General features: G+C 38.4%; 1 protein-coding gene and 1 long non-coding RNA gene across 5 annotated transcripts in view; one reads left to right on the forward strand and one right to left on the reverse strand.

Moving 5' to 3' along the window:
* Positions 1–13,078, forward strand: part of LOC120775178 (ADP-ribosylation factor-like protein 5B) — a 329,667-nt gene that overhangs the window by 314,592 nt on the left and 1,997 nt on the right. For all 4 annotated transcript variants that reach the window (XM_040105235.1, XM_040105232.1, XM_040105233.1 and 1 more), the window contains exons 3-5: positions 12,036–12,244; positions 12,318–12,443; positions 12,533–12,642. In XM_040105235.1, the coding sequence (XP_039961169.1) occupies positions 12,036–12,244; positions 12,318–12,443; positions 12,533–12,642 (445 nt within the window). The remainder of the gene's footprint in view (positions 1–12,035; positions 12,245–12,317; positions 12,444–12,532; positions 12,643–13,078) is intronic.
* LOC120775181 overlaps positions 2,820–13,078 on the reverse strand; it is an 89,972-nt gene continuing 79,713 nt past the window's right edge. Inside the window, exon 3 of the long non-coding RNA XR_005705298.1 lies at positions 2,820–3,187. This is a non-coding gene — a long non-coding RNA (uncharacterized LOC120775181). The remainder of the gene's footprint in view (positions 3,188–13,078) is intronic.

The following is a 13,078-nucleotide window of genomic DNA, read 5'->3' on the forward strand; positions in this document are numbered from 1 at the left end:
TAATTAGAAATAATATTACATAATTTATGCAATCTTTTATAATATTATTAGATTGTAATACTCTATTACATTAAAAATATGTTTACAACTCTTTTTCCAATTTTGAGTACCTATATAATTACTTTTATAACTTCAACAATAAAGTCAATATTTTACTTAATTGTTTATTTTTTTATAATTTGTTGTAATATATCGTTTTGAAATTTTAAAAACGTCATTTTCTCTTCAAGAAGCTGCTCATTTGTCGGAACTGCCGATATCGGACCACTATAACATATAGCTGCCATACAAACTGAACGATCGGAATCAAGTTCTTGTATGGAAAACTTTTGCATTTGACATGATATCTTAACAAAATTGGTATGGATTATTTTCTATGGCAACAATCTCCGAAAAATTCCCGCATTTGACAAGATATCCTCACAAAATTTGGTATGGATTTTTTTCTAGTTCAGTTTGTATGGCTGCTTTTTGCCATAGCGGTCCGATATCGGCGGTTATGACAAAATAGCAGCTCAGTGGATGGTTGCAGCCGAGCCGAACGCATTTTCCCATTTACGCAGCACACGTATTTACGCTCAGCTGGGCTTTAAGCGTCCACTCTATGGGAACCTTTAGGAAAGGACGTGTACAGAGTTTAAGGTCGACATCTCAAAAATTTGACGGACTAGTACGAGTATATACAAACGGACCGACACACGGACGTGGCTAAATGGACTCAGCTCGTGAATTATCGGGGCAAACTTAATATACCTTGGATCTTAAATCGATACTTTTACGTATTTTAATACAAATCTTCATTATCGCCTTCAAACTAACATCCTAGAGCCTTGAGCCTTGGGCCAGAGCACACATGCCATCGCTTTTTCCAATTTTCCATACAATTATTCTAAGCTTGGCTGGGATGGTTTTAAGTGCTTACAGCCAATAACTTTTAACGACTTCAATGGACTCATGGCGAGTTTTCCGAACTGAATTTTTCCGTTTCGAAAACCAAAATCTGACGAATACGGTCAGTGAGCGATGACGCTCGTTTCGCGATTGGTAAAGTCTATCACAATCTTGCTGGAATGTGATGGCGCATTAACTGCCCAAGAGACTGCTGGTTTACGACGGAAGGCTTTGCGTAAACGCTTTAAAACGGCCTATTCCTATTAATCGCTTGATTCTGTAGAACGAATGTACATTACTTTGATTTTTAACTGATTTTGACGTTGTTTTTACGATTTCGGCGTTTTATTTATAAACCAACGTCTTGTCACCAGTAATTTTGGCTTTGATAAATGTAGGGCCCTCAGCAATCTCTTTTGCATCTACCTGATGCCAGGGCAATATAACCATTGAGGATGGCCGACGCGCATGAGGCAAGTTTCCGAAGACTTCACGATCTACACTAAATGCATTATGCTACTCAAATACTTGTTTTTGTGTTAAGATAGAATCCCTAAAACACTTCTGCAATATTTTCAGATTCCCTGGTCCGTTGTTCAGTTCATTTTCCATGGTAAAAATTGCCAGACAAACCTTTCGCATCGTACACGTAAATTATCAGCACGACTAACTAAGTCTATATATCTACATATGTCCGTCTGTCATAGTCTCTAGGTTTTTAAGATATCGATATATATCAGACGCTGAGCCCAATTTTTTTCGACGGTTTTCAAGCATTACTCCGCCGATATTGCTGCAATTTCACGTTCGATATTCGTACGAAGTTCATCAATCGTCGCTAGCTTATTGGCATAGACCATATGCTTGACGTAGCCCCACAGCAAATAGTGTATCGGCGCCGTCCTGTTGGAACCACATATTGTCCAAGTCCATTTGACGTCAATTCGGGCCAAAAATATTCGGTTCCATTCCATTCACAGTAACGTGCCGGTCTTGATGATCGAAGTAATGGCCCAATGACGCTGCCGGCCCATAAACAGTACCGAATCGTATTTTTTTCGGGATGTAATAGTGACTCATGGAATATGCACGAATGTACTTTCACGGGAATAAATAATTTCATTGATATCCCTAAGACACAGTTTTGTCAAAAAAAATTCCATAAAACATATTGGTAATATATATCATTCTTGAAACAATTTCCTTTTCTTCACTTCGTAAAGCTAAGCTTGAACATATGTATATACATATAGTACATACATAAATTTATTATGTTTATTTTTATTTACTACTTTTGTGGTAATCTAAGTATAAACTGTTGATGTGTGTGTGTGTGCTTTCCAAGCCGCGATAACCTTTAAACCTCTTGAAACGCGGACGTTTTGATTGCTGGCTCTGCACACTTTCAGACATTTTTTGTTTTGTTTGTCTTGTCTTATCTCATTTTTGTTTCCACTTCATTTTCAAGCATTACTTTGCAATGTTAATACCGTTAATTTTTCACAACAGCTGCCGTACTTTGCGCTTTATTGCTAGTTTTTGTTTTGTCGTCCACTAACTGGAAACCGTGTGAGTCAGGTGAACAACCTACTCCGTACGAAAGTATACCTGTATGTCTGTATAATACCTATACACAAATGTAACAATATATAAACCAACATACATAAGTCATATACATACATATATAGTTAAAGCCAAACATTGTTTCTTTTACGTATTTTGTTTTTGTTGTGATGTTGTGATTTACCTCACAAATGCTTAAGCATGGTCGAGGACAGAATTGGTTTCATGTTGCATATTCCGTTACTTTTTATTTCGTTACGCAGCTGTCATCATTTGATGCTGTTGAGTCTTCAAGATACCAATGAGAGCCACACAAGAATTTCGTAAATTTGTATAAATTTTTTTATTATTATTTTTTACTTGAAGTTATTATAGATTTTTCTTATAAGAGTGTGTTTTGAGACATGTGATTTTCAAAAACGATTTTTTAAAACGATTTCTTTATATTATAAAGCTAGATTAATGCTCGCCATTAGGTTTTAAAAATGTTTTTGGGAAATTGTTTTCCGCGGATGTCTCAAATTTTAGTCGACAGGCCTAATTTTCGACCACTTTTTGCAGCAATCGGGTCCGTATATCAGCAATAACGTGATGAATCTCCACGACGTCACATATCTCCACAGGTCCACGACACGAGATAATGTGCCCACCAAAAGCTTCTCTCAATAATTTAATTGACTGCATGGCATGTACCGTGGTCTTCTTGAAACCAAAGGCCGTCCATATCAACATCCTGCAATTCAGACACGAAAATATCATTAAACATTAATTTTTGATTAGTCATTCTTACATAAATAATGAGTCCAAATGACCCGAAGTGAAGACTTAGACTCAAATTATCAGTTACTGCGCTAAATAATGATTTGATCAACTCTATTAGCAAAGAATTTAAAGAGTGTTAATGAAGCAATTATTGTGATTTGATAAAACCGGTCAAACAGGTGCCTAAATAAGATCGATTCGTGATTTTATAACGTTGATCAGCTTTGCTTTCTAATTGAAACGACAAAAATATTTTCGTCAACGAATTTTCAAAAATCGAATGGGGAATGTTTATTATCATTCGAAAAAACATTTTTTGTCATTTATTTTTGAAGACCATTTTCAAAGACACGAGCGATGTTTTCATCCAAGATCTGAATCGAAGCGGAATTGTCCGCGTACACTTTAGACTTTACATATTCTCATAGGTAAAAGTCTATCTTGGTGGCCAATCGACCGGCCCAAAACGTGAATTGATTGATGGGAAGTGACGCAGTCTGGTTGAAACCAAATGTTGCCGAAATCAAGAGCTTCAATTTCAAGCGTGAAATAGTCGGTTATCATGGCGCAATAATGGTCGTCATTGACGGTTACGTTCGCACCGGCGTCATTTTTAAAGAAATAAGGACCGATGATTCCATCGGCCCACAAACCATAATCAATGGATTTTATGGAGAGAACACTTGGGTTAGCAGATAATCTTTTATGTAAAGTTTAAAGTCTATGCGGATAATCCTGCTTCGATTCAGGCTTCGGAGCAAAACATCACGTGTCTCATTTGCTAGTTACTAGTCAAAATGCTCGCACGAGTCATCAAAAATTGGACTCAACGAGTGGACCGTGTGATACGTAGTCGCGCGGCCAACTTTTGCAAGAGATAAACTTCAAAAAAAAAAATGCCGAACTATGTTCTTTCGAAAGATAATAAACATTGCCCATTACATTTGTGTCGAAATCTGTAACTAGCAAACGTGTGTTTTTGACTACAAAATTATTGTTTTTGTTTGCTATTTCTCGACAAGTGACAAGTGGGAAAATCCGGTTTCTGGGCGGACATTGCATTACCTCAAACTTTTTACTACAATTAGATTAATTAAAATTTGTTGTATATATGTATATTGTGTCGCAAAATAAAACTTTTCAATAAAATACCAAAATGTTTCCATGAGCAAACTTTTTCAAACAATTTTTTAGTGATTTCCTTTGTTTTGCTTTGAATTCCTTCCCCCCCAATTTAATAATTTCAAACACGAACAAAGCGATCTGCTTTGTGAGTTTTTTGTTTTTGCCTTGTGATTTAAACAGGTTTTGAATGTTATGCGCTAATCGCGGAATTTAGTGCATGAACTCATACTTGAGGGGAAAATAGCAAACTCAAAACGCGCTTTTGTGCAACGCCAAACACACACACACATGTATCCCCGAAGTCTATTTTGTTACAGTCAAAAGCAAAGCTTTTTAGCTTCCAACACATTTCGTTTTGTACTCGTATATTTTCGGTAAATATTTACCGCTTTTCAGACGCAAATAATATTACCAAGTAAATAGCTAAACAACAACAAATGCCGCGTTTAATTCGAGGTGAGGCTTAAGGAAGTTATATTGAACTTAATTCATATGGTTTTATAAAATAAGAAAATGAACAGCAAATGAAACAAGTTGATTTTAATCACTTTATTTCATATCAGTTTAATTTATGCTGCCAACGTTCTGTGTGTTTTCATTTCTATTTTTATACTCTCGCAACAAAGTTGCTAAGGAGAGTGTTATAGTTTTGTTCACATAATGGTTGTTTGTAAGTCCTAAAACTAAAAGAGTCAGATATAGGGTTATGTATACCAAAGTGATCAGGGTGACGAGTAGAGTTGAAATCCGGATGTCTGTCTGTCCGTCCGTCTGTCCGTCCGTCCGTGCAAGCTGTAACTTGAGTAAAAATTGAGATATCATGATGAAACTTGGTACACCTATTTCTTGGCTCCATAAGAAGGTTAAGTTTGAAGATGGGCAAACCTATAAAGTGTCATAACTAAGCCATAAATAAAGATACTAAAGTGAAATTTGGCAAAAAGGATCACATTAGGGAGGGGCATATTTGGACGTAATTCTTTTGGGAAAGTGGGCGTGGCCCCGCCCCCTACTAATTTTTTTGTACATATCTCGGAAACTACTATAGCTATGTCAATCAAACTCTATAGAGCCGTTTCCTTCAGGCATTTTCATACACAGTTCAAAAATAAAAGAAATCGGATAATAACCACGCCCACCTCCCATACAAAGGTTATGTTGAAAATTACTAAAACTGCGTTAACCGACTAACAAAAAACGTCAGAAATTTTACGGAAAAAATGGCAGAAGGAAGCTGCAACCAGGCTTTTTTTAAATTGAAAATGGGCGTGGCGTCGCCCACTTATGGACCAAAAATCATAACTCAGGAACTACTCTACCGATTTCAATGAAATTCGGTATATAATATTTTCTTAACACCCTGATGACATGTACGAAATATGGATGAAATCGGTTCACAACCACGCCTTCTTCCAATATAACGCAATTTTGAGTTCCATCTGATGCCTTCTCTGTATAATATATACATTAGGAACCAATGATGATAGCGGAATAAAACTTTACACAAATACGGTATTTGAAAAATATGTAAATGACGGATAATGAAATTTCGATTATCACTTTATCATGCGAGAGTATAAAATGTTCGGTGACACCCGAACTTAGCCCTTCCTTACTTGTTTTTTTATGGTTTCTTTGTGCTTCTTGTTTAGCTATATGAACACGTATGTACATATAAACATTTGTTTAGTCGAACATTATTATTTACTCTCTCTATCTCTCATTAACAGCTGTTTTTCAATTCAATAAAACGGCATTATTATGTCTGTATGCGTTCACATAAGAAAGCTAAATATTTGCAATAAAATTTTTCAAAATATAATTACAACGTTGTTAATTGCTTACTTAAATATATTTATTCCTACTCTGTGTAAACAAAAATGCGAACAAAAAGCGAAATTCAAAAGTAATAATGCGCAGTGGATAAAATTATTTCCATAATAAAGGGGATACCAAAGTCTAATAAAAATAATAATAAAAGAAATTTCGCAACCGTTTATTAATCTTAGAAAATATACTGAGAAATTTCCAAGCAAACTGTATATTGGCATTGTTGTAGAAAAGGGATAGGCGTTGAGAAAAGGGCTCCCAACAATTATACCCTGAAGAGGGTATATTAATATAAATGCTTTTTCAGCTTGCTCTGGCCAGTGTAGGGTGCGACAAGTAGACTGAATTTGTCCCTAGAGGGGGTGATTACATATGTATTTAATCCTGCTGATATTTCGTTTGCGGAATCGTTGCGAATGTTGCAAAATGCTTACGTTGATTCAGTTTTATCAAAAACACAAAGGTACAAAGCCTTGAAAGACGGTCGCGGGATCGTTAAAAACATGCCTCGTTAATATATAAATAATATTGAACAAGTGAAAAATATGGTGCTTGAAGATCGTCAGGCAATTGTTAGAGAGATGGCAAAAGAGCTCCACATCTCTCGCGAGTCCATTCAAATGATTTTGATAGATATTTTGTGTATGAACGCTTTCTTGCTCGACTCGTCCCGATAAAGCTAAATTTTTTTCCAAAAAGTGTACCGTAAAAGAAGCCAAAACCAAAAAAACACGACAAAGCCGCACAAAAATTCAATTTGATGCTCATTGTTTTTTTTTTCAATATTCGTGGCTTGGTGCATCATGAATTGGTTCCGGAGGGACACACGGTCAAAAAGGAGTGCTATTTGGCCGTATTGAGGGGTTTCCGTGAGAATATCTGTCGAAAACCGGCAAGAATTGTGGAAGAACCATTCATGGATTTTATACGGTGATAATGCACCATCGCATTGAGCCACGATTGCGACCGAATTTAAAGCCAAAAGGGAGGCTCTACTTTCTCTGACTCTGTTCCTCGCTTGTACCTCCACCACCGTAGGAGTCTTCCCCTCCCGGAGTTCCTCAGGTACCACTTTAAACAAGCACGGCGCATACCCTTTCTTCGTGGGTCATCGTGTTCGCCGTGGCTACCGCCTGGTGGTAGAGAAGACAAATGGCCCCTCTTCTACTTTTCTTCCTTCTTCTGCGAGCATCTTCGGTAGCCGCCCGATATGAGTCCGCATTCGACTTCGCCTGCAGAGCGCCGCTGCATGGGGGCATGTCATCATCACCCTCCTTGGCATGCTCCTCAAACAGCGCCCGCTCCTCCGGTGAAAGGGCATACAGGAAGGTAAACTTCCGTTTAGATCCTGCACACCCCTTACCTGTAGTGGTGCTGATGTTGTAGACTATATCGTCGTTCTTTGTCGTCTTAGTGTTCGTTGCCTTGCTTTACGTTTTTAGCTTGTTGTTGATTTGTTGTCTGTTATCTTTGTCTTACAACCCTTGAGTCAACGCGGTGAGCTGTCGGGTCTACGCTGTTGTAGGACGCGGTAAGGATACCGTTATTTCCCGATTCGACAGTGTGTTAGTTAAATTCACCTCCTGGCTTCAATGGGCACGGGAGTTGATAGATTAGGAAGTGACAGCTCTTGGTTGCAGCACTTCTGGCAACCCGCAGGAGTGGTGCCATGAAGCATCTGGTGAATACGGTGGTTGATCGATGGTATTCATTGGGTTTTTGGCTTTAAATTCGGTCACAATTGTGGCTCGATGCGATGGTGTATTACCATCGTGTAAAATCCATGAATTGTTCCGCCACAATTCCGGACGTTTTCGACGGATGTTCACGCGCAAACGTCTATGGTCTAATAGAACTCCTTATTAATCGTGTATCCCTCCGGAACAAATTTATGATGCACCAAGCTACGACTATTGAAAAAAACAGTGAGCATCAATTTAATATTTGCACGGCTTTAGCGTAATTGTTTTTTTTAGTTTTTGCTCCTTTTTGCGGTAAACTTTTTGAAAAAAAAATTAGTTTTATCGGAACAAATCGAGCAAGAAAGCGTTTCAGACCCAAAATATCCACCAAAATTATTCGAATGAATTCGCGAGATATATCGAGCTCTCGTGCCATCACTTGCATCATATTTTTCACTTGTTTAATATTTTCAGCAATTGAAGAGATTGGAGATCGTCCAGAACGAGGCATGTCTTCAACGATCTCTCGACCATTCGTAGGCTTATGCTTTTAATATTAAAATCGAATTGTGCACATTATTTCGCCCAATAAAGATAACTAATATGATCTACTGTTCGGTTGCTTTACTTATATGGCAATGATATTGATTTTTGAACACGCACTTTCACACTTCAAATATTTAACTAACTCATCGCTTTCCTTCATGCGGTTCATTGACAGTGACAATGATTGCTCGCTTTTTTCATAGTTTCGTTTATAGTTTCGAAATACAGATATGTAAGTACTATATGTACGTATGAGCTCATGTTGTTTTGCCTATTTGAGGTTATCAGTTACAAAATTCGTTATACAGCGTCAACAAATAGGGATGGCGTGATTTTGACAGCTCGCGACGGCCATTTTTTAGTGTGTGTTCAGTAAGGTTTGTCATTTCATCATAGCACGTTTCACTTTGGTGAAATTGATCAAGAATTTATGTTGTTCGGTGGCTCAAAATTCTGGCTTAATGTCTTCGTCAACAAACAAAGTTGTCGCTAGTGGGATTAGTTAAAAACTCGTGGGGTTCAGCAAACGGTAATGTCTTCCGACTGGATGAAAACGCTTGGAATCTCCAATTGGCACCAAACAGCGAACAGGAAAAACGATTGGCGAGCTGTTGTAAACTCGGCAATAACTGCGTAAGCGGTGTCTACGCCAATAAAGTGGAAGAACTTACAAAGAAATTGTTCAGATCGGATCACTATAGCATTTAGCTGTCATACATTAAAATTAAGTTCGGAATCGTAAACGACGTTATTATTATAGTAATTTTAATATTTATTTTGTCTAAAGAAATTGAAATAATTGCCGCCGTCAACCGACTTTCAACACAAAAATATTAACAGAAAGAATCATTAACCCATGAACCACCAAATTACCACACCAGACGATGTGTTACATGCAAGCGCGCTCAGCATACTGGCACGCCTACACACACATACATACATATATAGGGTATAACAATGTATATTACGCATATGTACTTACATATGCATGATCACATTGTGGCACAATTTTATTGCTACACTTGAATACTAACAGGCAGCTGCTGAAACCACAAAAATGTGTAGCAACACAAGCTTTAATTGCTCTAAGGCTTACATTGGAAACATCGCGTTATTGTTAGAGCCGACAGCGCGCTCGATTACTGTAACTCTTGACAGAGCTTGGTGCGTAGGTTAATTCATTCAATGCGCTAATTGTGAGCGCCATGCAACCTCTTACCGATTGAAATCCATTTTTGTATGTACGCATGTTCTGTGCAATAAGTGCCCGAAATTTTTTATTTACTTCGTTTTTACCCCACTTTACTTATTACTTAACATTATCATAGCTTAATTAGTTAGACCCTCAAGAAAATCATTACTTTGACAATTTATTCTGAGAGTACGGAAAAGAAATCAAGTTTTCTACTTTTTTTTCCAATTTTCGGAATGACTCTTTTTTAAGAGGAAAGTCGGTGAAGGAAGCGGAGGTTGTTTAATTCACGAATATTTTCGTACTAAAAGTTCCAATTATCTACAAATGCGTTATGCCGTGTGAAAAATTTCACCGTTTTCGCTGCATTGAAGAATTCTAGGTACTTTTTGCGCAGACAGTATGCATACGTGCTAGTTGACAAACTTTTTGGCTATGTGCTTCTTCGTCTAGCGTTGATGAGTGACACATTCGCTCTTTGTCGATTTGCCTACTACAATGACACCACACTTCAATTCCCATTTGTGCTGTTTTAATAAAACGCACTTTTACCCACATGCTTGTCGGCTTTTCTGTTTCATTTAAATGAATGTGTTGTTGTATATATGAACTGTGATGAACTACATATTTATTCATTAGAATCTCAAGGGAGTGCATTTGAATGATTATTTTATCGCTACTGTGGCGAACTGTGGTTCGTAGTACTGCGGCATCTTTTTTGACAAAAATTAGTTTTCACTTACTGTAAATTATATACTGTAGTTTTTTAAGATCTGTGTCGAGGTTAGGGAGCATTTTTTTTGTTAAAAATTAACAGTTACTTGAGTGGAACCAATAGCTTTTTAATCAGATATTGAAATTTTGACTACATTACTTCGCTTTTTCTGAGAAAATATATATCTGATTTGGCCTACACTCAGGCAATTTATGATCGAAACCCATACATCGGAAGCAGCCAGTGACGGGACTATCTGTTCGCACCCGGAAGGAGAACCACTTAATGTAGTGGACATTGATTTGTCCGTACCCTCCAGCAGGGCATTGGTGCTACCATCAGAGGCCACCTTCCAGGGACGACTGACCATCCTCACGTCAGACTTCTGGGACGTCGGGCTAAAGTGCTGGAGGTTCAGCCGGAGTAGCTCTTCCATGAACTCATCATAGGAGATCTTCGTATGGACCCCCTGAACTACAACCCGAGGATCCTAATTCCGGTTGACAGTCACGTCCAACCCCACCTCTCCGAACTTTGCGTTGGTCGCCACCTTCTTCCTCTCCAAAACGGAGGGAGTGCGGATAACCGCCCCTCCACTTCCACTTCCTAGAGAAAGACACACCTCCTTAACGATCGCAGGCTCCTTACTCCTCACCACGACCGACCAGGTCTCAACAGGCTTCGGAGTTACCGGTGCAATCGTGTCCAGCACAGATGCTGAGGTCGCAGGCATCGGTGCCGATGAAGTCGGCATTGACCTACTCGATCGCGGGGAATACCTCCCACAACTTTCTAAGGGCGTCAAACCGTCCCCGAAGCTGAGCATTCTTGGTTATAACGGTCGCCAAGAGTGCCTCGTATTTTGAGGCAAGCTCCAACAGCCCCTTCGCAGTCGTGATTTAACGCCACCAATGGTATGGTATAATTCGGGGTCTTCCGGGGGGCTTGAAGGCCTTCACGGACCTTCTTAGGGCTAATGCTGCAATAGTTGTGAGTAAACCCAACTTCGACTGCGTAGTTGTAGATTCTTCACAACTGGGTGTATGAGTCGCGATAGACGGGTAATTCGGTTGTATTGCAAATATAACGAGCACCTACTTGCGAGTAGTAGCCCATTAATCTTAGGGCTGGATGCGTCGTCTACGATGTGGTTTAGCAAGGTATCCCGGCATCCGTCTGGATACGGGTGGTATACGCTTGATGGGTCTGGGGGTGTGAGTGACATTGACTTGACACTTATGATTTAGTGATCATAATTTGATTCAAATTATGGTTACTCTTCCGAAAGAGCTCCCTCAATTTACCTTGTTTATTTTAAGCTTGAGTTTTAAATATTTGTTTCTGTATTACAAAGTTGTCCCAATAAATGTAGGAAAAATTTTACTAAAGTCTTGTGCAAATAATAGTAAGTACTTTCCGCAAAAAAATCGCGTAAAAGCTTGAGATAAATATCAGAGCTGTACAACACTTCAGCCGTTATTGATAATACAACTTTTTTATTGCGCTTGATTTCCCGAGGAAAGCTCACACATTCATTGCACAATTAGCAACTTAAAATATTGCCCCCTTATCACGACGAAAGCGAAACATCATAATTATTGTTGTAAATTGTTTATGAACAGCCGTGTGCGAAATATTGATAATAATCAAGTTTGCTAGCAACAATTAGCTGATTGTTATTGAAAGTAATTTTTCATTTTCCATTTTCATTTTCTTCTTTTGTTCGCAGAGCACAAATTAGTGATGGTTGGCTTGGATAATGCTGGCAAAACCACAATACTCTATCAATTCCTTATGAATGAAGTCGTACACACCAGCCCCACAATCGGCTCCAACGTGGAGGAGGTGGTGTGGCGGAATATACACTTTCTGGTGTGGGACCTGGGCGGACAGCAGAGTTTGCGCGCCGCCTGGAGCACTTATTATACAAACACAGAGGTATGAGTTAAGTGAGATTTTAACACAAAAAAGTTGCCAATTCATCGATATATCCGCTTTCATTGTTTCGCAGTTTATTATTATGGTCATCGATTCGACGGATCGCGAACGCTTGGCTGTTACGCGCGAGGAACTGTATCGTATGCTGCAGCATGAAGACCTCTGCAAAGCCAGTCTATTAGTTTATGCAAATAAACAGGTTTGTATACATACATAGTTATTTATTTATATATGTAAATGGGAATTTTTGATTTATATTTAAATTACTTTTCATTCACTTTTGTGCAGGATCTCAAGGGTGCTATGTCAGCCGCGGAAATTTCACGTCAATTGGATTTAACCTCGATTAAGAAACATCAATGGCATATACAGGCGTGTTGCGCGCTCACCGGCGAGGGGTATGCATACATATGTATAACATAAAGAACATAAACAAACATGATTTTTGTTATTATTTGCTTAAGCGTTTTGACAGTGTTGACGTATTACGCGAATTATACGCTTTTGTGTATTTACGTAATCGTGACGTTTTCGGTTCGTTTTGGTTTTATTTAATCGTTTTAGGCGGTGTATGTAAATATCAGCTCCAACTTTTTTTTGACTTTGAAACTTGAGTAGCACACTTAAGCACTTATTATGGCCGCTTTTGACGAACGTAATAAAATATGCATATTTGCTAATTGATTTGTGCTGAGAAAAGAACAAATAAATCTTTCTTTTCATGCGCTTTCATAATCGTGTTCGGACCTCTTAGAGTTTAGAAGTGCTTAGTATATTTTTAACCGCTTTTGTTATCTCACCGAGCGCGTTATGATGTGAAGTGGCTTATTATTA

This window comes from Bactrocera tryoni, chromosome 4 (assembly GCF_016617805.1).
Source record: "Bactrocera tryoni isolate S06 chromosome 4, CSIRO_BtryS06_freeze2, whole genome shotgun sequence".
NCBI classification, from domain to species: domain Eukaryota; kingdom Metazoa; phylum Arthropoda; class Insecta; order Diptera; family Tephritidae; genus Bactrocera; species Bactrocera tryoni.